Source organism: Cervus canadensis, chromosome 6, assembly GCF_019320065.1.
Source record: "Cervus canadensis isolate Bull #8, Minnesota chromosome 6, ASM1932006v1, whole genome shotgun sequence".
Classification (NCBI taxonomy): Eukaryota; Metazoa; Chordata; class Mammalia; order Artiodactyla; family Cervidae; genus Cervus; species Cervus canadensis.
In genome coordinates this window covers 63,833,665-63,855,581 of record NC_057391.1, presented here as the reverse complement: position 1 = coordinate 63,855,581, position 21,917 = coordinate 63,833,665, and the positions used below count along the sequence as shown (strand labels likewise).

At 42.9% G+C, this 21,917-nt stretch overlaps 1 protein-coding gene across 4 annotated transcripts in view; it reads right to left on the bottom strand.

Moving 5' to 3' along the window:
- PELI2 (pellino E3 ubiquitin protein ligase family member 2) overlaps window positions 1–21,917 on the bottom strand; it is a 198,357-nt gene that overhangs the window by 170,567 nt on the left and 5,873 nt on the right. Inside the window, exon 1 of one of the 4 annotated variants that reach the window (XM_043472171.1) lies at window positions 11,505–12,156. The exons of 2 other annotated variants lie outside the window; for them this stretch is intronic. In XM_043472171.1, the coding sequence (XP_043328106.1) occupies window positions 11,505–11,602 (98 nt within the window). In that variant the 5' untranslated portion in view covers window positions 11,603–12,156. Of the gene's footprint in view, window positions 1–11,504; window positions 12,157–21,917 lie in introns of those variants that run through there. One more of the 4 variants, XM_043472168.1, reaches the window with a different exon arrangement.

Here is a 21,917-nt window from a genome sequence, read left to right as displayed (position 1 = left end):
TCCATAAAATACAAGATCCATAACTTCATCTTGATATGAGTAATAAATACATAAAAGAAGAAGGGACAACTCTTCTTCACAGAATTCCGATTAATAAATGTAAGCAGAATGAAGAAAACACAAAATCACCACCAGGCAGGTATCACAGTGCCAATTGCTACAGGCAAGACGGATGCAGGATGTTTACAGATAACACGAAAATTAGTTTCAAAGTGTCTCCCCCGCAAGATACTGACCCAAAGGAAAAACAGTGTCAGTACAGAGGAAAAATCATGCAGCTACCACCTTAGCCAAATGCTCAAGGTAAGACATTTCACCTTCACACACTCCTGACAGGCTATCCTGAGTAGAGCATGTGACCTCTTGACATAACTGCTTAGCCTCCATCTACTCATGAGAACACATGAGACCCACCCACACTGAGAGACAATCTACAAACATCTGACCAGTACTCATCAGAAGAGTCATGGTCATGAAACACTGACCAACTGTCAGAGATTGGAGGAGACTAGGGAGACAGGACAGCGAATGCAGTGTGAGATCCTGGCCTGGGTCCCAGAGTGGAAAACAGGCAGCAGGGGACCATCTAGTGAAATGCACGTCCGTAATGTTGGTAATTTAGGTTCGACTACTGTACCAGTGTTAATTTCCTGATCTTAATTATTGCTGCATGGTTATAAAAGTTTATAAACACAGGAAGTGGGGCCAAGAGTATTCCTGAACTCTGTGCTATTTTTGTGATTTTCATGTAAAATTAAAATTATTCAAAAGAAAAAGAAAAAAAGAAGTACAGGTTAAAAAAAGAGATCTAAATCCAGCCTAAAATTTTTTTTTTTTTAAGTTTTAAATATAGTGCAGTAGTCTGGATCTTTTGAATTTAAAATAGAAAGACTATATGCTCCTATTTTTTACTAAAAATACTAATCTTTAGTGCCTTTAAAAAAAAAGTATGCCATTGTAATTTCATGTTCTTCACTTAAAATGAAAAGAAACTACTAATATGGGGGGGAAAAGAAACAAACAGAATTTTGTAAAGGACAAAGGTGTATATATAATTGTGTATATTCATTCATTCACTCATTGCATCATAAATTTCTAAGCCCCCACAATATTCCAGGCACTTGCCAGCCCTAGGGATACTACGGTGACATGGCCCTCATGCTTCACAGAGCTCACATTCCACTGTGAGAGACAGACCAAACACAAATAAACAATATAAAATACAAAGTAGGAAGTGGTCCATAAAGATGGTCTATAACAGGACACAAATGCTGTGACAGAGACTGAGGGGGGAGGAAAGGAGAACACAGAAGCATAAGCCAGACCGCCAGGGCCTCGGGAGCCACTGAGAAGCGCAGGCAGACCCAGGACAGGATCCGATTCTAGTTGGTTCTGCACGTGCTGAGGGAGCGTGCCGCCGGGCAGGGGAGCAGGTGGGACCTGGGGATGGCCAGGGAACACGGCAGCAGCTGTCCCCTCCACGTGCTGGGACCTGTGAGCATTTGATTTCCCCTTTCATACGTTTCTGTATTTTCCACATCTTCAATGACAAACACGTGGCAGCTTCCTTAAGAAAAGGCAATTATTTGTTAAAAAGAAAAAAAAGAAATGAGAAGCTATGTCAATTTGCCACTGCTGGGACTGCAGATTTCTAGTAACCTTGAGATTTCCTCTAGTAACCCTTTCTTCCAAGAATAGCGTTCAGGGAAATGACAGGACAGGAAATGATTTCCTTTTCGCATTTGGGAAGAAATGGCTCTAAATGAAACAGACTCCAAGAGTTAGCGGGAAAGCTCTCACTTCTAAGCACAAAGTCCCTAATTCTGACACTCGGCTGTGAGCACCGGAGGACAGTCACTGGTCAGCGGAGCAGATTCCCAGTGTGAGCCCCACAGGGTCTCAGCTCAGTGGGGACACAAAGACCCATCAGAGGGTATCACATTCAAGATGTGGCATGTTCCAATTTTATACCACAGATTTTTAAATGGATAATATATTCATTGTTTATTTACTTCAAGAAAACCTGAGTTTAAGAGGATGAGCAAAAATATAAAAGGCTGAAGAGAGACCACTGTCAGTATGTGAAATTCTGCTATGGGCTCACAGCTACGTTTTATTTCAAAGGTCACTAAAGAGGGATGGGCGGGTTCAAGTCTCAGTAAATTAGAGATCACTGTTCATGAAAGAACTCTCCAGAACTGGAAAAGATCGCAACACGCTGATACTGCACTGTGTGACTGCAAACAATACACTGCTCATTTGTTTAAGCCCAAGCCTTTGTACAGGCACTTTCCTTGTAATCAAATGCATCAAATCCATGAATACGGCCCATGAAACAGATCACCTTCTAAGAGCTGGGAGACAAATTCCACCAGAAAAATCTTAGCAGACAAAAGAGGAGTAGGTGTGTATTTGCCAGCCCGTCCTCCACAGAAGCTCCCGAGGTAAGGGTCCTGAAGGTTCATGAGAGATTCTGGTCTGACAACATTTATGCTGCATTTAATTTTCCAGACCTAGACACACAGGAGACATAGTAACACCTGAAGAGTGTTAAACATTTTAGTTTTTGAATCACATCACTTTGTCTTAAATTGACTAAAACAAGTTACACTTTCATACAAATGATGGATGGTAACTAAACTCACTGTAGCAATCATTTTGCAAGGAATATAAGTCAAGGGACTATGCTATACACCTTAAGCATACACAGTGCTGTACGCCAACTCTATCTCAAAACTAAAAGAAAACAAAATAAACAAAAAACAAATTATACTTTTATCTCATCCATGGGAACTCCAGGTTTACAAAGAAACAATTCAGAACTGGGCACCAGCCATCACAGCCTGACGGTCCAAGCTTTGCCGCCAGCCTCTTGGGTTCCAACCAACCAGACAAGACTACTGTTCTTTTATTATTGAATGAACACTCTCTTTGGGTGACAGGACAACTAGACAAACTACAAGAGTAATGAGGATAGAAATAAACACTCAGCTGCTGTGTCAACTCCCACAAGCTCTGGCCAGCAATCCTCCAAGTTCCCTGCATCTGCACATTCTGCTGGCCTTGCTCCCTTGCCCGCGGAAAAACCAGCATCTCCTGAAAAGTCAGCTCCTAACTCGTCCACAGACCCTATCGGCTCTAGTGCGTGCATATCATCAATTTTTCCCTGTCTTATGGTGGAACCAAAATTTCAAACTGAAAACACTGAGTCCTCAGCATAAAGTTAAAAACTAAAAATAACTTTAAGCCTTCAACACTCTCTTTTCCTGCTAATTCCATGGGGAGGGCTTGACAGACCCTCCTAAAGAGGGTTGGCTTCTCCTTTGTCCTTGGCATCCGGGAGTGTGAAGTGGGCCTTAGGAAGCATCACTATGAACAAAGCTAGTGGAGGTGAAAGAGTTCCAGATGAGCTATTTCAAATCCTAAAAGATGATGCTGTTAAAGTGCTACACTCAATATGCCAGTAAATATGGAAAACTCAGCAGTGGCCATAGGACTGGAAAAGGTCAGTTTTCATTTCAATATCAAAGAAGGGGAAAGCCAAATAATGTTCAAACTACCACACAATTGTGTGCTCATTTCACATGCTAGCAAGGTAATGCTCAAAATCCTTCAAGCTAGGCTTTTTGAAGTACGTGAACCAAGAACTTCCAGATGTACAAGCTAGATTTAGAAAAGGCAGAGGAACCAGAAGATCAAATTCCCAACATTCGTTGGAACATAGAAAAAGCAAGAGAGTTCCAGGAAAAAAAATCTACTTCTGCTTCACTGACTATGCTAAAAGTCTTTTACTGTATGGATCATAACAAACTGTGGAAAATTCTTAAATAGAGGGAAATACCAGATCACCTGGCCTGCCTCCTGAGAAATCTGTATGCAGGTCAAGATGCTACAGTTAGAACTGGTCATGGAATAACAGACTGGTTCCAAGTGGGAAAGGAGTATGTCAAGGCTGTATATTTTCACCCTACTTATTTAAGTTATATGCAGAGTACATCATGCGAAATGCTGGGCTGGATGAATTCCAAGCTGGAATCAAGACTGCCGGGAGAAATATTAACAATCTCAGATATGCAGATGATACCACCCTTATGGCAGAAAGCAAAGAGGAACTAAAGAGCCTCTTGATGAAAGTGAAAGAGGAGAGTGAAAAAGCTGGCTTAAAACTCAACATTCAAAAAACTAAGATCATGGCATCCAGTCCCATCACTTCAAGGCAAATAGATGGGGAAAAAAATGAAAACAATGACAGACTTTATTTTCTTAGAATCCAAAATCACTGCAGACAGTGACTGCAGCCATGAAATTAAAAGACATTTGCTCCTTGGAAAAAAAGTTATGACCAACCTAGACAGCATATTAAAAAGCAGAGACATCACTTTGCTGACAAAGGTCTGTATAGCCAAAGCTATACTGGTTTTTCCTGTAGTCATGTACAGATGTGAGAGTTGGACTATGAAGGCTGAGCACTGAAGAATTGATGCTTTTGAACTGCTGTGCTGGAGAAGATGCTTGAGAGTTCCTTGGACTGCAAGGAGATCAAACCAGTCAATCCTAAAGGAAATCAACCCTGAATATTCATTGGAAGGACTGATGCTGAAGCTCCAATACTTTGGCCACCTGATGCAAAGATCAGACTCATTGGAGAAGACCCTGATGTTGGGAAAGACTGAAGACAGGAGGAGAAGGGGACAACAGAGGATGAGATGGTTAGATGGCATCACTGACTCAATGGACATGAGTTTGAGCAGACACCGGGAGATGGTGAAGGAGAGGGAAGCCTGGGGTCCTGCAGTTCATGGGGTCACAAAGAGTCAGACACAACTTGGCAACTGAACAACAACAAAGAAGGTTGGGGTCTTGCTGAGGGCTGTGTGGCCTCTGCACATAACCCTTTAAAGTAGCAGCCTTTACCCAGAAACTTTCAAAAGTAACTTCTTCCCAAAGAAGGAGTCATTTTTAAAGACTCACTTAAAATTAATGCTCTTTTTTTTTTTAGCCTTCACCGTAAAAGTAAAATACAAATTAAGGATCCATTACTGTTATATTGACTCCTGCTTTTGCTACTTTAAAAAAGTTTGATTAATTTGCACATAACAAGAATATATTCAAATGATTCATTTTAAGCAACCACTAGTATCATTTTAAATCATTTAAAATAGGTACTCAGGATTGGAAAGAGTGTATTTGTTTGTACTTGGGAGGAAGAGGTTGTTATTACCTATTCTTTACAAATCCTAAAGATATTAATGGGAAAGCTGCATCAGTTCTGTAAAATTACAAACTTTTAAGATATAAGCACAATCAACTTAGATCTGTAGGTGGAAGAGACCTGCTCTGAACGACACGCTTGACGCACGACTCAGTCATAACCAACAGGGCTGCATCTTTGTTTCACAGATGCACACTAAGATGTCAACAAGGAAGAAATGAGAGAAGAGGGGGAGGAAGAAAGATTCTTTTTCAGACAATTACTCATTTCTGATGAAAGCAAATTTAAGCAGCAGTGACATGCCTCACCAATAACAAGCTTCAAATACTAAAATCCCACCTCTCCTTTTTAATAGGGAAGTTGGTGGGCACTACCCTCTCTAAAGGCAGGAGCTTGATTTACCAACTAGAAAGCTGGCTAATCAAATGGGAGGAGTGTGCAATGTGATTACTGTCAGGGCTTCTCCTGGCCCCAGCTTTTCTGTTTTTCATCTGTGCTAGGGGAATCTCCCTGGTTACCAGAATTATATTTTTAGAAACTTAACTTAAAAAAAAAAAACAACCTTGCAACATGGAAGAACCACAACAAGGCAAGCAGAAACCCAAAAACAGGCCCTTGGGCACTTCACTCAAAGTGAAAAAGGCCCTTGGGCACTTGACTCAAAAGTCAACCTAAGATGTAAAACACAGACCAAAATACAAAGGAACCCAAAGGAAAGGAAAGCAGGAAAGTAAACAATTGGAAGAGGAGGAACAGAGCAGGAAAAAGGAATTGGTTCAAGAAACGATATTATAGCAATAAACCAAAAACGACAGTTTACTCTGCTTACACTCTGCTTAGTAAATAAGCAACTGCATACACAAAACATTACTGTTTCATAACCAGTCTAAGACAATTAAATCTTGAAACCGCCAAATACAGAGAAAACCCAGTATTTTTCAATCCCATTCTGTTCAACCTCACAAGCCCTGCCTCGCTCTCTGCCCCTCCCCCGGCCAGCACCACACCAAGGCCAAGGATTGGGTAGGTTCTGCCCTATGATGCAGGGTATCTGAGAAGCCAGGCCTACACTTAGGTAATTAGGGATTCTGTGGCTTATCCAATGAGTCCACCTCCACCCAGCTGTCCCTGCAACTGTGTTGCCTACATCCTGAAAATCCCTCCAGCTCCTGTCGGCCGGACCAGCTAGAAACCCTTATAACCCCCATTCTTTCCCACAGCCTCCCTACATGTTTATCAATTTTGTCAGCAGGAAAGAAGAGAAAGCCCGGCTGGGAAAAGGCACCTGAGAAAACAAACACACCAATAACACAGGAGAAATAATTGTTTCAACATGAACTGAGTATTTCCATAATCATGCTATTGAGACTTCAAACAAGTTGTGTGCATGAAAAACAGACATTACTAGATTTACAAGATATTGAAAACAATTCGCTCACCGCATCTTTTCATTATGCCACAAGTCAAATACAGTTGGGAATAAAATGAATACTGTTTTAACTTGATGGATCAAATCTTTACAACTTTAATACTTCGTCATTGTTCACACATCTCTGACAATAAGACTCCACTTTTTCTTAAATGTGCCAAATAGATCATTTTACGAGTTGGAATTTGCAAAGCTCTGACTTTGGAAATTTGTAAATATGCTATTATACAATATTTCTGTAAAATAGTTGCCATTTCCATCTTTTACTGTAGACAAATAATAATTCGTGAATATTTTTCAGTCTTTGAAAGACAAAAAAAACCCAAAAAATCTCAGAACCACCTATACTTTGATTTGATTGAAAAGTTATAGGGAATCCCAAAGAGAAGATAAGTTCAAATTCTGAAAGATGCTTTGCTAATTCCACGGTAGAACTAAAACTCTGAACAGAAGATGCTTTGTGTAAAATACAGTTTGGGGTTTCAGCACTTTCTGCTAACTACATGTACCATTTTCAAAGAATGCTCCTGAACTTACTTTTACCTACTCATGAAAAATGACTACTGTAAACAAAAACAGCCAGTTCATGGAGAAAGCAATTTTCTGAGCATTGTGATGCTCTGATGAGCACAGAACAGACACAGGGTGCTGGGGGAGGGGGGCAGGCCGTATCCATTGGAAGCCTTGAGAGCAGAGAACGGAGCCCAGGGAGCACCCTCCTCCAGACATCCTGGGCCCCCCCAGAATCCAGAGAGGTAAGGAAGTGATGTCGGGGAGGAACTGCAGCCCAGAGCAGATCAGCTGGCCCTCGCTTCAAATTGAAATGTCTGCAATCACGTAACATTGCCACGAGATTGATCCAATCATCCCTCTTACAGGTTTCTGAACTCTTCTGCAAAGATGAATCTGTGTTTACGTCCCTAAATAAAGCATCTTGGCAACTTAAACTCGGAACAGTTTAAGATCTTAAATCCAAACCACCAGTCTCAAATCTGATTACACGGACAACTGTGACTTTTAAACAACCGATGGTAAAGTTAAAGATCACACAGGAAGGTGAGCAGCGGTTTTTCACACACGAACAATCCTGCTAAATACCCTGGGAAAGAAAACAAGCACAAAACCATCTTTTCTACACGTGTACATCATCTTCAGCGGAAGAATCAACCCTAACACACTCAGATCACAATATTCTGGAGGTGACAAGGAGACAGCGAACCTGGGGGAAAGGGTGCTATCTTGGCCACAGAACAGGATCCAATGGTTCCCTAAGCTTCAGGCAGCTTAGATTTTCATTCTTTTTCTCCACGCTAATTCAGATACAAAGCAATTACTTGTTACACAGCTCAAACTGCTCTTTTTTCTCTTTATTACTCAGTCCAATGACTGAAAAGAAATTTCTCAAATTTCACCTGAGAAAACCATCTTATTATGCACAGTCAACAGCCTCTCCCAAGGAAAGAAAAGTTATGGTGGGATTCTTAGGCTAATGAAAGCCATAAATCACCTTCCGGAAGACCCAGATCACCTTAGACCCCATCTTAGGCTCCTGGCTGTAAACTTGATGCCCGCATCTCCCCTGCAGTAAGTAGTAGATGAAAATCAGTTTTCACTGGGTGGGGGAAATTCACTTTGTTATCACCCAACCAAACCTTCCCAGCAGATGTAGGACCAGCCCCACAAAACCATCATCACCTCCACCCACAGGGTAGGGAAATGCAAAATGGCTTTTCAAGGGGGAGCTGGAACACAGACTAACTACACTGGCGAGCTCTTCACTGGAGACTCCTAGAGGAAGCTGCCAAAGGCAAACTGCCAAGGTCTCCCTGGAAAGGAATGATCTCAGAGTGCACACCTATGAAAAGAGGGGGAGGTGGGGAGGAAAGGGAAGAGAAAAAGAAAGTACCTTCAGCGTACCTTCTCACCTGCAGCGTGAGACCACTGGCAGGCATCCCATACAAATTCCAAGCTTATCCATCAATTAAAAACACTTGGCACTCAATAATTACATCAAAGGATGTCACAATCACCAAGGTCAGTGAGCTAGAGTACTCAACTATTATTTTTATTCTTGTTTAAACAAAAGGCATCCCTCTAACTGAACAGCCCTGGAGAATGATCTATCACATATGATATCTCGAGCTTTCCTTTCTGGTCCCAGTCCTCCTCAGTTGAAACCCAGATTTAATCTCATCTTCAACAACCCAACAGATTAAGTGAAACCACCAGTTTAGTTTAAAAGGTTAAAAATGTAATCTGGCAGTTAGTAGTGATGCTTCTAAATTATACGCTCTACAGAAGCAAATGTGTTTATTTTCTTGCCACACGATCTAAATCCAGAACCTGAGGGTTCTGATCAAAGAAGCTGAAGACCTCAACACTCCACCCCACCTCCTGGGAGACGCTGGAAAACCCAAATATGCAGAATGTAAGGGCACCAATGAAGCCCTTGGCCAACAGAAATGCCATCCCTACAGTCGGGTCTTATAGAGAGTTCAGTTACCTTTAAAATTATTTTTATTTTAAAAATCTAACTTACAAAATGTTTGAGAAGCACTGCAGAGGATTCCCTTGAGTTCCAGTTTTCTGCCTTTTAAATTTACAGTGTATTCAATGATTGCTAATGTTAAGAAGGATCAACAAGGCAAGCCTAACTCATCAAAGACAGACTCAAGCAGACTCATATTGGATTTGAAATAGCATCATCATGAATTGGAGTGTTTTATTTTTTTTTCTTCTACAAATCTTAAATGTCCTCATCACAAGAAAAAAAAAATGTATGTATAGTGATGAACGTGAACTAGATTTACCACAGTGATCCTTTCACAATATATACAAATATCAAATCATCCTGTTGTACAATGCAAACAACTATGTTATACATGTGAGTTAGATATCACTTTTTAAAAATTTCCTCTACAGGGACTTCTGCTTAATCATCAGTTAATGTAAAACTTCAACGGTCCTTACGTGTGCCACTCCTGAAGCATTCTACTTCACTGAGCTCTGTTACTGGGTAAGACTGAGGTTACACGGTTAAAGTTACTTAATAAGCAGAAAATGCAGCATATTGTTAGTCGTTTTTTAACCCAATTACTTCTGGTACAGAAGTGACAAGAGTTCCAACTTTTGAAATATATCCTATCAGAAAAATAAAGGCTGTTTTCAACTTAATAATAGTCACCATGTATAGCTAATATATTTATAACATAAAGCCAAAATGTCAGCTCTTGGAGAAACTGCACTTGAGACAGATCTTCAGTAATAAACTGACTCATCAGCCAGCATTTCACCAAAAACCACTGAGCTACTGGCCCTAAACATCATTTCTCATTCTGAGAGAACACGTGCAATTTCTAGATCATAGTTTTATTGGCAGCAGGTGCCAGATAATACACCAGAAAGAAAATCAACAAGGCAAAAATAATCAGCCAAATACCATAATACAGTCTCTTGTTCTAACCCAATCAAAACTAAATGAACAAATTCATTAAGCCTCTTTATAGAACCACAATTCACAAATCATTCGGACTGCAGCTTACTGCCAAAGATCCGTGCACACGCTGAGAAGCAGACCATTTCCTTTCTCCTTGCTGGTAAGTCATGAGTCAGCACACTGCTTGTGTACGTTTGATACTCGAAATATAGCTTAGGGGTTGCAGAGGTACCACAAAGAATGTTCTTAATACAGATGATAATAATGTATACCACCACGCTGCTCTCCAACGGGTAGGTAATTTTTAAAAAATATCACCGCATTTCCCTCTTTGTTATAAATCTCATGAATAACCTGAATTTTAGACATTTCATTATCTATTATGGTCCTGCTAAGAACTGGAGTTGGAACGGAGAAAGGAGACAAATATTCATTGGAGAATTCGAACTTCTAAACAGCAGGCAGGGTGGGAAACTGGAGTGGGATGGGGGCAGAATAAAAGAAAACCAGGGAAGAAAGATGGCTTGTACCCCCTGCTCTACACAACTCTCTCCAGCAAAAGAAACAGAATTTAATGACAAGATTGCCGGTTCCTCGTGATAATGATTTTTTTTTAAATAAACAAAGAAAAGGAATGAAAAAATAAACTCAAGTTTATTTCCAGAGCACCCCAGCTGTCTTGCTTCAAATATATAAGGAGCTGTACTCAACGTGGCAGAATGGAGGAAAAGTCAACAAACAGCAAGGATGTTTGTAGGGAGATGAAAAAAGAACACCAATTGGGAAACTGGCTGAACAGCAAACACATACATCTAAGCATGAAGCTCTCTAAAAATCAAAAGAAAAGAGTTGGAAAGGAAGAGATATAGAGTGCGAAAATACACAAACCCAACCAGCATGCAAACACAAAAACCAGCTGTGATAAATATCAGTGAAGAAATAATGGAAAGAATATTTATCTGTGACTTCAGAGTGGAAAGATAAGAAACCAGAGCAACTAATTTTAAGTTAAAAAAAAAAGGTTTATCACCATCGAATTGTGTTTGGATCTACTGACTTTTCTCAGGAGATTTTTAATACTACAGTTAAAGCTGAAAGCTGAAATTCCTGTCAGCTTCAGACCACATCTCTGTACTCAGTCACTTTAACCCCTTATCTTTAAGTGTAAAAGGAAAATTTTAAATCCACCATCATTTCAGGGCTAAACAATTGCTAATGAGTGTTCACCCTGTTCATGTACTGAAGAACTCTTCAATAACCTTGGAAGATGCAAACAGGAGAATACTTTTAGGAAGCTAATTAAACACAAATGCATGAAATACCTACTGAAAAGTAAACAATCATTCTTGAAAGCCGGATCAGGGAGCGAAGAAATGGGGGAAGAGACCATCCGCATTAAAAGCTCACATTTCCAGAGCCACACTTACTCATCCATATTCTTGACCGTCCAGTGCCAGGCTGTAGCAGAACACGGGGACAGAGCACAGAAGAGGGAGACCCCAGCCCTACCCTGTCCAGGATCCATAAGGAAGGATGTTTACAAGGCACAGAGAGCTCTTGAGAAATAACTGCTCTAGCCTGGAGGAAAAGGGAGGAGGAGTCAGGAAGGGCATCTTGCTGGAGATAACAGCTGAGCTCAATCTTAGCAAGCGAGCAGGATGCAGCAAGCAGAGAGAACCATGTGTGTGAAAGCAATTGAGAAAAGAGGAGAAAGAAAGTTCTATGAACACATAGTTAGAAGTTAGTGTTAGTCACTCAGTCGTGTCTGACTTTGCAATCCGATGGACTGTAGCCCACCAGGCTCCTCTGTCCATGAAATTCTCTAGGCAAGAACACTGGAGTGGATTGCCATTTCCTTCTCCATGAACACATAATGGGGGAGGGGGCAAAATGGGGCTCAGAAAGTAGGCCCCAAGGGCAAGGAAGTATGTTATCTTGGGCTTGACTGGATGTTTCTTGTGTAGAATTCAGTATTCTTCAAAGGGTCCTTTTCTTTAAGTACCTAAAAAACATTTTCAGAAATCATGCCTTTAGCATACACATTAACCTTTCAGAGATCTTTTAAAGCCTTCAAACAGTGGCTATAATAACCCTGAATAATTCTCCTAGTCCCACATATCCTGTTAGAACAGAGACCTTAGAAATCACAGGGCAATTCTGATTCTGCAAACCCACCTCAAAAAAAAAAAAAAGCAGAACTTGTGTTAGATAATCTGTTAATCAATATCTACTCTTTTTAAAAATATATACATTTGGCTTACTTTAAATGTCTTTCTAACATTAATAAAATTCTCTTAAAATCAGCGTCAGTTAACACTTCAAAAAACAGCCCATAAACCATGTATAAAATGAAGTACATAAAATATTCTTGTGCAGAGACAATATTACAAGTGAATGTGCAAAAAGTGAAAATAACATTAGCATCATGATGATTTGTCTTCCTTCTTCCAAAATTGTCATTAATATTCTCTATACATCTTTTCAACATACAGCTTTTTAAAATTAATTCCATATTACCTGAATATAAATAGTCTGCCTCAAAAAAAAATCCATTTACAAATTCATCAGTGGAGAAAAGCTAAATGATTAGTATTAATAATTAGTGTTAACCTCTAAAAGTTACAGGAATCGGACACAAACTTAAAACTGGTTTAATCCTGGGAGAAATTGGGGTGAAATAAGTACACAAGCGAAATTGAAGAGTACGTGACTTATGGTAGCTAACATGGTGAGTAGTCAAGTGCATTTTTTAAAAACCCAATTAGATCAGAGAAAGATGCATTTCAGCTGAGTAAAGGGCCACAGGAGAGCCTTTCTCCTGAGGGAATGCAAGCTCTATTGTCTGAATCTAATCTGAACGGAGGCAACAGGAAAAACAGGGGCAGGCATCCTCTGACCCTTTCATGGCCCTGAAGGAGAGGAACATAAAGGCAAGTGTAAGAGGACAAGCCGTCACTGTGAGGAGGGGCCGGCTCCCCACGGAGCTGTCGCCCATACCATTGTGTACCCCAGCCCGGCTGGTCCAGAGGGAAATCGCCTGCCTTTCTACTGTCATAATCACAACTTCAGAATCTAATGCCAAACGTGAAGCATTCCACCCTTCAGATCGTAAACAAAAGGTACTACCAATAATGACATAAGATGTACAGGCTTTGAGAAGTCCAATATGGGCAAGCCTTAGAATCTGAGACCCGGATTCAAATTCCTGAGCTTCCAATCCTTTACTGTTAATAACTGTGCAGGATCCTAGGTGAAGCTCAATCTCCAGGCATCTCTGCTTCCCCATTTCTCCAAGGGTGGTGACATCACCTCCTCTGAGGGCTCAGGCAACTCAGCACCCGGCTGGCCGCAGGGACCGGGGCTCCCTAACAGGCATCTCACACTGCGCAAGGGACCTGGAGTGCTGCCTCCTGCGGTCAGAAGATGGTACAGCAGCTGAGAGACGGCAGGAAAGGGAAAGCCCTGCTGGGACCCCCATACTCCCTATAGAGAGAAAAGCCACTCCACCGAGCCGCCCCTGAAGATAGGGTGAAGGGGAGAACTTCTCCTCCAGAGGGTCCCCTCGTAGCTAAAGAAGCCAGCAGGCTCACCACCCTGGCTGAACTTTCCCAGCATACTCAGAGGAGCAGTGCTATTTCTTATCCAACATGGAGGCTGTATGCTTAATCATCAGGGACAGGATTTCTCAACTAGTAAACCCAAAACAGGAGCTTTGACAGTCATGGGAGGTGAAGGTGGTGGGTAGGAGGAGGACACACAAATTATTAAGGTGATGAAGATTTGTGTCTCTTCTCTCCCCTCTGGGGAAAACATGAGTTGTGCTATTGTTTAATATTTAAAACAGTAGTACATGGGCAGGCAACTATTATAAGACAATAATTCAATCGAAGGGCATTCTAGTGTGTAAACCACTCAAGTTTCGCCCTTGTGTAGTTTATTACATTATCAGAACCTCCTGATTTAATTACTTCCCTGCAGAGCGTCCAAGTCTCTGCTTTTCACCCATACAACATCTAACACTGCTCATCAAGAGGCTATATTTGTCCTTCAGTATTTTACCATCTGATATCTTAGGATGTCTATTTTTTGTTAAGGGTATTTTTTTTGAGAAATCCTGGGTCATGTGCACTTCACATCTATTTTGGAAAAGGCTTAACTGCCCTCACAGGAAGGTTGAAACTGAACAGCATAAAGCCACACCAGCTTCCAGAAGGGTCTAAGTCAACAGTTTCATCAAAGTCTTAATTGGCATCTGGTCTAAGTTAACACACTTAGAATAAGCAATTAAAAGGCACCACACCTTTCCTGGCCTGCTGTTGACCCTTTGCTTTTCAGATTAGTTAGCTAAATCAGTGCTGCTGCTGTAACAAGGTGGACTGAGGCCCATCAGGGAGGCAAAGGAGGGAATGTGGAGGGTCTTCCCCTTAATCAGGACTAACAGGAAGATCAAGAGACAGAAAGGGAAAAAAATCAATACACAGGGACATGAGAATCCAGGCAAATGCAGAGAGGAGAAGGGCTTGAAGCCCCCTTTCCAAGCTGTAAACAAAATACAAATGTGAGCCTAAGGCATCACAGACAATGGCAAAAGAAGAAAGATTTCACCTGCCCAGGCTTAATCTGCTTAAGGTTCCTCTTTCCTGATGGACGCTAAGCTCCAAGAAGGCAGGGACCACTGTTATCACCCCCTGTATCCCTAGTGTGAGAAGATGCCAGCCAACTGATGATCCTCCAACTCTATCTCCTTCCCCAAGGACTTCAATCTCCAGCCAAATCCTTCAAGGTTCCTAAACCCCACACCGTTACTATTACTGCTTTATAAAAATCCAGGCCAACTTTCAAAACTCTGCTCAAAGGCTGCCTTTTCCAGGATTTTTTCCCCAGTCTCCCAGCAATTCCATTTGACCTTCACCCTGTGGAAAGAATCAGGCTTCACAGTAACACAAACCTACCTTCCAATAGTGCCCTGCCACTGATAAGGTGAGTTACCTGAACAGAAGCCTCACTTTCCAAATAATGCAATCTAACTCCTGGGACTGATTAAGAAAAACACAAAACAATCAGGCACGCAGCACACCTGAAATAACGGCTCCCTCCATCCATCTCTCCTCGACACCACGTGTAGTTTGCTGCTTAGTTATTTGTCTCGCCCTTAGGTTGCAGGCCCCTGGAGGGCATTTCCTTATGTGGGTTCCTAAACGTTAGCTCATCAGCATCGCCAAAACAGCAACCATAACAGCATCACCTCACACGAACTGAGTGGGTAATGTTTACTGCATACACTTAGATACGGCCCAGTTTATAGTATGTACAGTGAATTCCACATTTAATTCAATATATCCATACATGTGCAATAAAATATACCTACCTATACATTTGTACAGGTTTTAGTGTAGTTTTAGTATAGTTTTTATTTTTCTTCTTTTTTTCTAGTATTTTATTTATTTGGCCACGTCAGGTCTGAGCTGTGGCATTAGGGGTCTTCCTTGCTTCACGCGGACTCTTTCGTTGCAGTCCACAGATTCTCTAGCTGTGGCACTTGAGCTTAGTTGCTCGGCCGTATGTGGGATCTTCGTTCCCCTACCAGGGATTGAACCCACATCCCCTACATGGGGCAGATCCTTAACCAATGGACCATCAGGGAAGTCCCTTTAGTGTAGTTTTAAGCTTTACAATCTGTAAAATTATAAAAGCTACAAAATACACCATTTGGGCATTTATTTAAATTTCTTTTACACTTAGTTGATAAATTTTAAATGCAAAAGTTTTCATTTTATATTATCAGTACTTCTGATTACAGATGACAAACGTTGAAACTTTTTAAACAGAATTTGGGGGGATTTTAAGATATTCCATTCATTTCAGCTACTACAGGAATCCTTTTTCCTCTTTTTATGTCAAGCTGCTTGCTCACTTGGAAGGCAGTCACTTGCAGAGCCTGTGCCTGTAGTTCTTTCTCTCCATCCTGAGGACCGTGTTCATAGCTGGCAGCTCTGCAGTCACACTGTCTGCTTCTGAAGGGAGAACACTGCACCATGCCAGGCCACCTTCTGAAGTTGCTTGCCCCCTGGCCAGCACACAACCCACGGGGAAAAAGAGACCCAGGAACGATACTTCCTTCGTACCACTGACAGTCACAGGTACAACTCATACAAATGAACTCTTCATTGCCCTGCACCTGTAGGATGTTAGTATAGATGACCTCCCCACCTCCTCAAATCTCTGTTAGTTCTGTTATTTCATTTCTGGGTGGCCTTTAAAAGCCTGAAAGTCCATCATCCATGAGCTGTCCTGGGGTTAAAGCTGCTTACGCTCCAATCTTCCAGAAGCATGGTTTTCAGCTCTGCTGGGTCATTCTTCAACTGCCTGCTCTCAAAGAATTTCAGGAGATAATATTGATTACGGAGATTAATGAATGTAGAGAGACTCACAGATGACTTACACATAATAAACTTATTCCACAAATGCTTTTGTTAGCTAAGCTTTTCAGGCCATACAGTACTTAATGTTTGGAATAACTCAATCTAAAAGGCTGAAGTTGTGCTTATTAAAATAATCAATAACCTGAAGGAAACAAAAACTCAGTGAATTAATTCCCATTAGTCTGTCAGATGTGACAACTGAACCACATGCCAGTGTGATACTGTGGTGTCTCAGCTGTCTACTGCTGTGTAACAAACCACCCCCAAACACAACGGCTTCTGAGGACAGCCAGCACTTGGAACTCATTGATTCGGCAGAATGAGAAGGAAATTGTGCATCTTTGCTCCATGTGGTGTGGCCTGGGCAGCCTGATGGGCCCAAGGAGCCATGATGGCTTTACTCAAGGTCAGTTGCCTCAGCAGAGTGGTTGGAGTGGCTGGGGGCTGGCCAGGCCTCTCTCTTTTGTAATCCTGCCAGGGCCATCCTCTCCAGCAGGGCGGTCAAGACTTCTTTACATGGCAGCTGCCTTCTAAGAAGGTGCTCTAGACTGAATTTATATGTTGAAGTCCTCAGCCTCAGTACATTTCAGAATGTGAATGTGTTAGGAGACAAGGTCTTTAAAGAGGTGTGTGCATGCGTGCTAAGTTGCTTCAGTCATGTCCAACTTTCTGTGACCCCGGACTGGAGTCTACCAGGCTCTGTTGTCCATGGGATTCTCTGGGCAACAACACTGGAATAGGTTGCCATGCCCTTCTCCAGGGGATCTTCCCAACCCAAGGATCGAACCCACGTCTCCTGCACTGCAGGCAGATTTTTTACCACTGAGGCACTGGGGAAGCCCCTTTAAAGAGATTAAAATCAAGGTTAAGTTAGGTCATGTAAGTGGGCCCTAATCCAACATGACCGGTGTCCTTATACGAGGGGCAGGGCCACCAAGGATGGGCACCCACACAAGAAAAAGCCACATGAGGACACAGCAAGAGACAGTAATCTGCAAGCCACGGAGGGAGGCCTCGGGAGAAACCCAACCTGCTGACACCTTATCTTGGACTTCCAGCTTGCAGAACTATGAGCAAGTAAGTTTCTGCTGTTTAAGCCACCCAGCCTATGGTGTTTTGTTATATAGCAGCCTGGCAGATTAGTATAGAGAACAAAAACGGAAGCTAGAACACCCCTTAAGGCAGCCTCCAAAAGTCACAGACCTCCGTCACAAAGATGGTTCAGAGCAAATCACAAAACCAGCCCAGATTCAGGGGAGGGGAGTCACCGCCTCAGAGAGGTCCAGCATGCAGGCCTGATTTGCAGATGCTTGGGGAAAAACATGGGTCTAAGTTAAAACCCCAAGTTCTCTTAGCTGATCTCCAACTGGTTGCAAGTCCGACTGGGAAAGTCAGGTCATGTCCACCTCAACACACGGCCTTTAGATACAGTTCTTTCACTGAATGGTTTACAGAGTCAAACAACTGAATGCTTATTATGTGGAAATAGTTCAAGAATGCCAAAACCCTGTTGAGAAGCATACATTGCTCACACACACAGTGCAGTCCTCTGTTCTCTCCAGTAGCTCTCCTGCATACCTTAGACAAACAGCTATGGAGCAAAACGACAGAGTCCATTCTGCATTCTATCCAAGAGCATGTTATAATAAAAGCACCCAAATGCTAATGCAGTCTCACGTACCACAGCAAGGACCCAGTCTGTAAGTTTCTGGGGATCTGGCAAGAAGCACACTTCTTTGTGTTTGTGGACCTTGCACAAAAAGGGCCGGATTTCCTCAAGGTAATCAGTTCATCAATCAAGCGCTCCAGAAACCCCTCCTTGCGCACCCATCACAAGCTCTGAAGGTAGATAGAGGCCCCACAACCCTGCAGCAGGAGGCACAAGAAGGCCAGGTACAGACTGAAGGGGGGGCGGGAAGGTGGGCTTTGAAGGCGCCTAGAAGGTGCTTGGTACTAGTAAACAGCCGTTCCATACCAACAGCCTGGAAGGCAAACACACAACTGCCTGCTTGGGTTGGATTCTGCTAAACCAGGACTAATTAGAATGGGAGCACAAGGCTAGAGACTCTTATCCTAAACACAGAGCAAAAAGGCAGGGTATGAATGGAGTTAAGCGTTTCCAAGTGAGAGGCATTATGCAGGCTGGACATAAAACCTCAATCAAGAATGACTTGCAGTAGTCTTAAATCTACTGCTGAAAATACCCTCAATGCATACTTATTAGGTCTGTCATCCAGGAGGAGGCGTGCACCCCAGCCATCGTTAGCCCGCACTAATGACCGCGGCCTTTCAGCCCCACCCCCGTGCACCGCAGGGCAGCTCCAGCAGCTGGTGGACCGGGAACAGATGGCCCGCTTCCCTTCCAGGCAGAACGTTCTGCAGGTGACAGAATGACTGTTAGGTGACTGACAAAAAGAAAAAGTTGAAACAGGAGTATCTGATGTCAGTAAAGTACATGTTTAGTATCGCAGGGAGCCTTTAACTTGGGCCCTTCAGGTGGGGAGGGTTGTTTACAAAACTGCATCTGTGTTCGGGAATCTGCATTCCTTCCCAAGCGAGGAAATGGTCCCTGAGCCCCAGAGATGAGGCTGAGTTGAGCAGGGCGCTGCAGTGTGCCAGAGAAATGCCACCTCCCGTGCACCTGAAAAGGTGTACCTCGTACCCTAAGGGGGGGAACCCTGTCCTCTAGGAGGGAAGAGCAAATCGTCTCAAGGAGCCCTAGAGAATGCAATTACCACCCTGAGCACGCGACACTGATAGACTACTCGGAATCCTTTGGCCCATAAGAGTGGAACCCATCCAGCGTGGCTTAGACAGGAATGAAAGTGAAGAAAAAACTGGGAAAAGGTGGGAGCTCTCAGAGGATACAGAATTACTTTCTGAGAAATGTTTCCCCTGATTTGTGTATCTTCTAGGGCCCCACTACCTTATCCCTTGCACTTGACCCAACTAGCCCCCACTGCCCTGCCACCCAAGCACTCTCTTGCCCCGTGTCCTGCGTCAGATTTCCCGGGGCCCTCTCTGAATTAAAGCTGTATCTCCCAAGGTGCTCGCTCGTCTGCACCGCCCACCTCTTGCACTGAAAGGTGAGCTCCCTGCAGGGCAGCCCAGTGCCCAGGGCAGAGCGGCTCCTCGGTCAGTATTCCTGAGTCAGTCAATGAGTCGCAGCCCACTCACAACCCAGGAGTGGTGTGACTGGACGTCTTGAGGGACAGGAATGAGATCCTGGCTCCCACACGCCCTGGTGCCTCTCGGCCTGAGCTTCTCCTTCCACCCCCTCGCTGCTGCAGCCCGTTCTGCAGAAGTGCTTTCTCTGCTCCCAGTTTCCGAGCTGCCAGTCCAGCTACTGAATCCCAGTCCCATAGGATAAAGTCCCAAATTCTGCCGGGCTTGTCCTCCCACCCTCCTGGCCCACATGATTCATTTCAACCACTCTCTTCCAGCCATTTGGGACTTTTCTCCATTCCTCAAAGGAGCATGTGTGCTCATCTTTGGATCTTAGAATACTGTGGCCCGTCCTAGAGCAATTGTTCCCTCTAACCTCCACCTGGCTATCCTCTTCTTGTCCTGGCACAGGGTTAGGCGATCCATCGTGCTCCCCCATCACAGCCTATGCTCTAAACCGCTCTCTATGGAGGCTCCACAGCAGCAGAGATGATACCTGTCTTGTTCAGTGCATCCCTTAGAGCCAAGGACAGCATCTGACGTGTAGCAGATGCTCAAATATTGGTGGAATAAATAAATGAACTGTATATTTGTAATAGCTGTTCCCTAAAGGGTTGTGACAAGAATAAGACAGTAATTCACATGTCCGCTTTGCCTAGCTATATCCCCCGTGCCTGGAAGCATACAATCCCATTAAATATTTGTTGAATGAATAAATTCCTGGCTTGCCTGATGTAACTCCACCCCTTTCTCTCCCACTTGGGGGAACACAGCAGAATGCAAGTAGGTAAAGTCACATTATTACCGAGACATCTTGGAATCATCTGAAAGATCCACACTTTATTATGTGTCATAAATTACTGGCCACATACCTCAAAACTGATCATCACATGGAAGGTGGCTGAGACAGTGGTTGAGAACAGCTGATTTAGACAAAGCTAAGAACTATGAAGCACTTTTTGCTCTCCTTATTTTTATTCTCCAGAAGATGAAGGTAATAGTAAGCTCAATAAGAACTGTTAACAGAATCATTCTTACCTTCCATTTTCTTCTTATAAAATAGATTCTGCTCACCCTAGGAGAAACCCTTAGTTAAATCAGATGTTGTTGGAAATTCCTGTTCAGTTATTTTACTCCCACACCAACGAGCTCCATCAAGGGCTACTGTCTCCATTCCAAAGCCAATCCATGTCTCCATGTTGCTGATTCCTGTGTAGCAGACACAAAACCTCTGCCTCAACATGACAAGGCTGGTCTCCTTCAAATACGACAACTGACATGTTTTCGGTTTTTTGGTCTTTTCTGTATACATGTTTCATCCTTTTGCCAATTTTACCAATATGTGTTGGGAAAGCTGCTGGAGGGCTTTCCAGGTGACGCTAGTGGTAAAGAACCCAACTGCCAGTGCAGGAGACTTAAGAGACGTGGGTTCGATCCCTGGGTCAGGAAGATTCCCTGGAAAAGGCCGTGGCAACCCACTTCAGTATTCTTGCCTGGAGAATCTCATGGACAGAGGAGCCTGATGGGCTACAGTCCATAGGGTCACACAGAGTCAGACAGGACTGAAGCGACTTAGCATGCACACATGCAAAGTTACTAAAACCTGAAGCAAGCTGGTTTTGCTTTTATTTACCTAAAGCATCCCCAAATATGGATCACCTGATGAAATACAACTGAAAATGAAAAGTCCCAATGAAGGTTTCAGGCTTGGTGTGTTAAAGAGAGAAACAAATAAATCTGAGAGACCCAGACAAGAAACCACACAGACAGCCACATACTCCAAACAAGGCTAAAGTTAGTAAAGGAAAATATAGCAACTCAAAGCCACTCACATCACAACCCTTTATAGCCTACAGAAGTAGACACCCCATCCACACAAACAGATCTGTGCTCTTCAGATCACCCCAAACGCTGAGAGATAGCAAAGATTTTCTTTTGTTTTGCTTTGTTTTTAAGTTCAAAGACCTTTCAGTCTATAAAGGATGCTGGCGTTTGATGTTTAGGCCCAAATTAGAGAGGAGGACAAGAAAAGGAAAAGTGTTAGGATGTATTTTAAGGTTTCTTATTACTACGAAGGGGAGGGGCCAAGGCACAGTGCCAAGGTTAAGACAAAACTGGCATCTAGAAATTGGAGCTGCTTGTTTCAAAAAATAAAGACCATAAACTCTCCCAGCAACAGCCCTCTTTGTCTTACCTGATAAAATGCTGCGCAATCCAAAGGGAAAACCACACGTACCCCCTGATCTTTTGTAG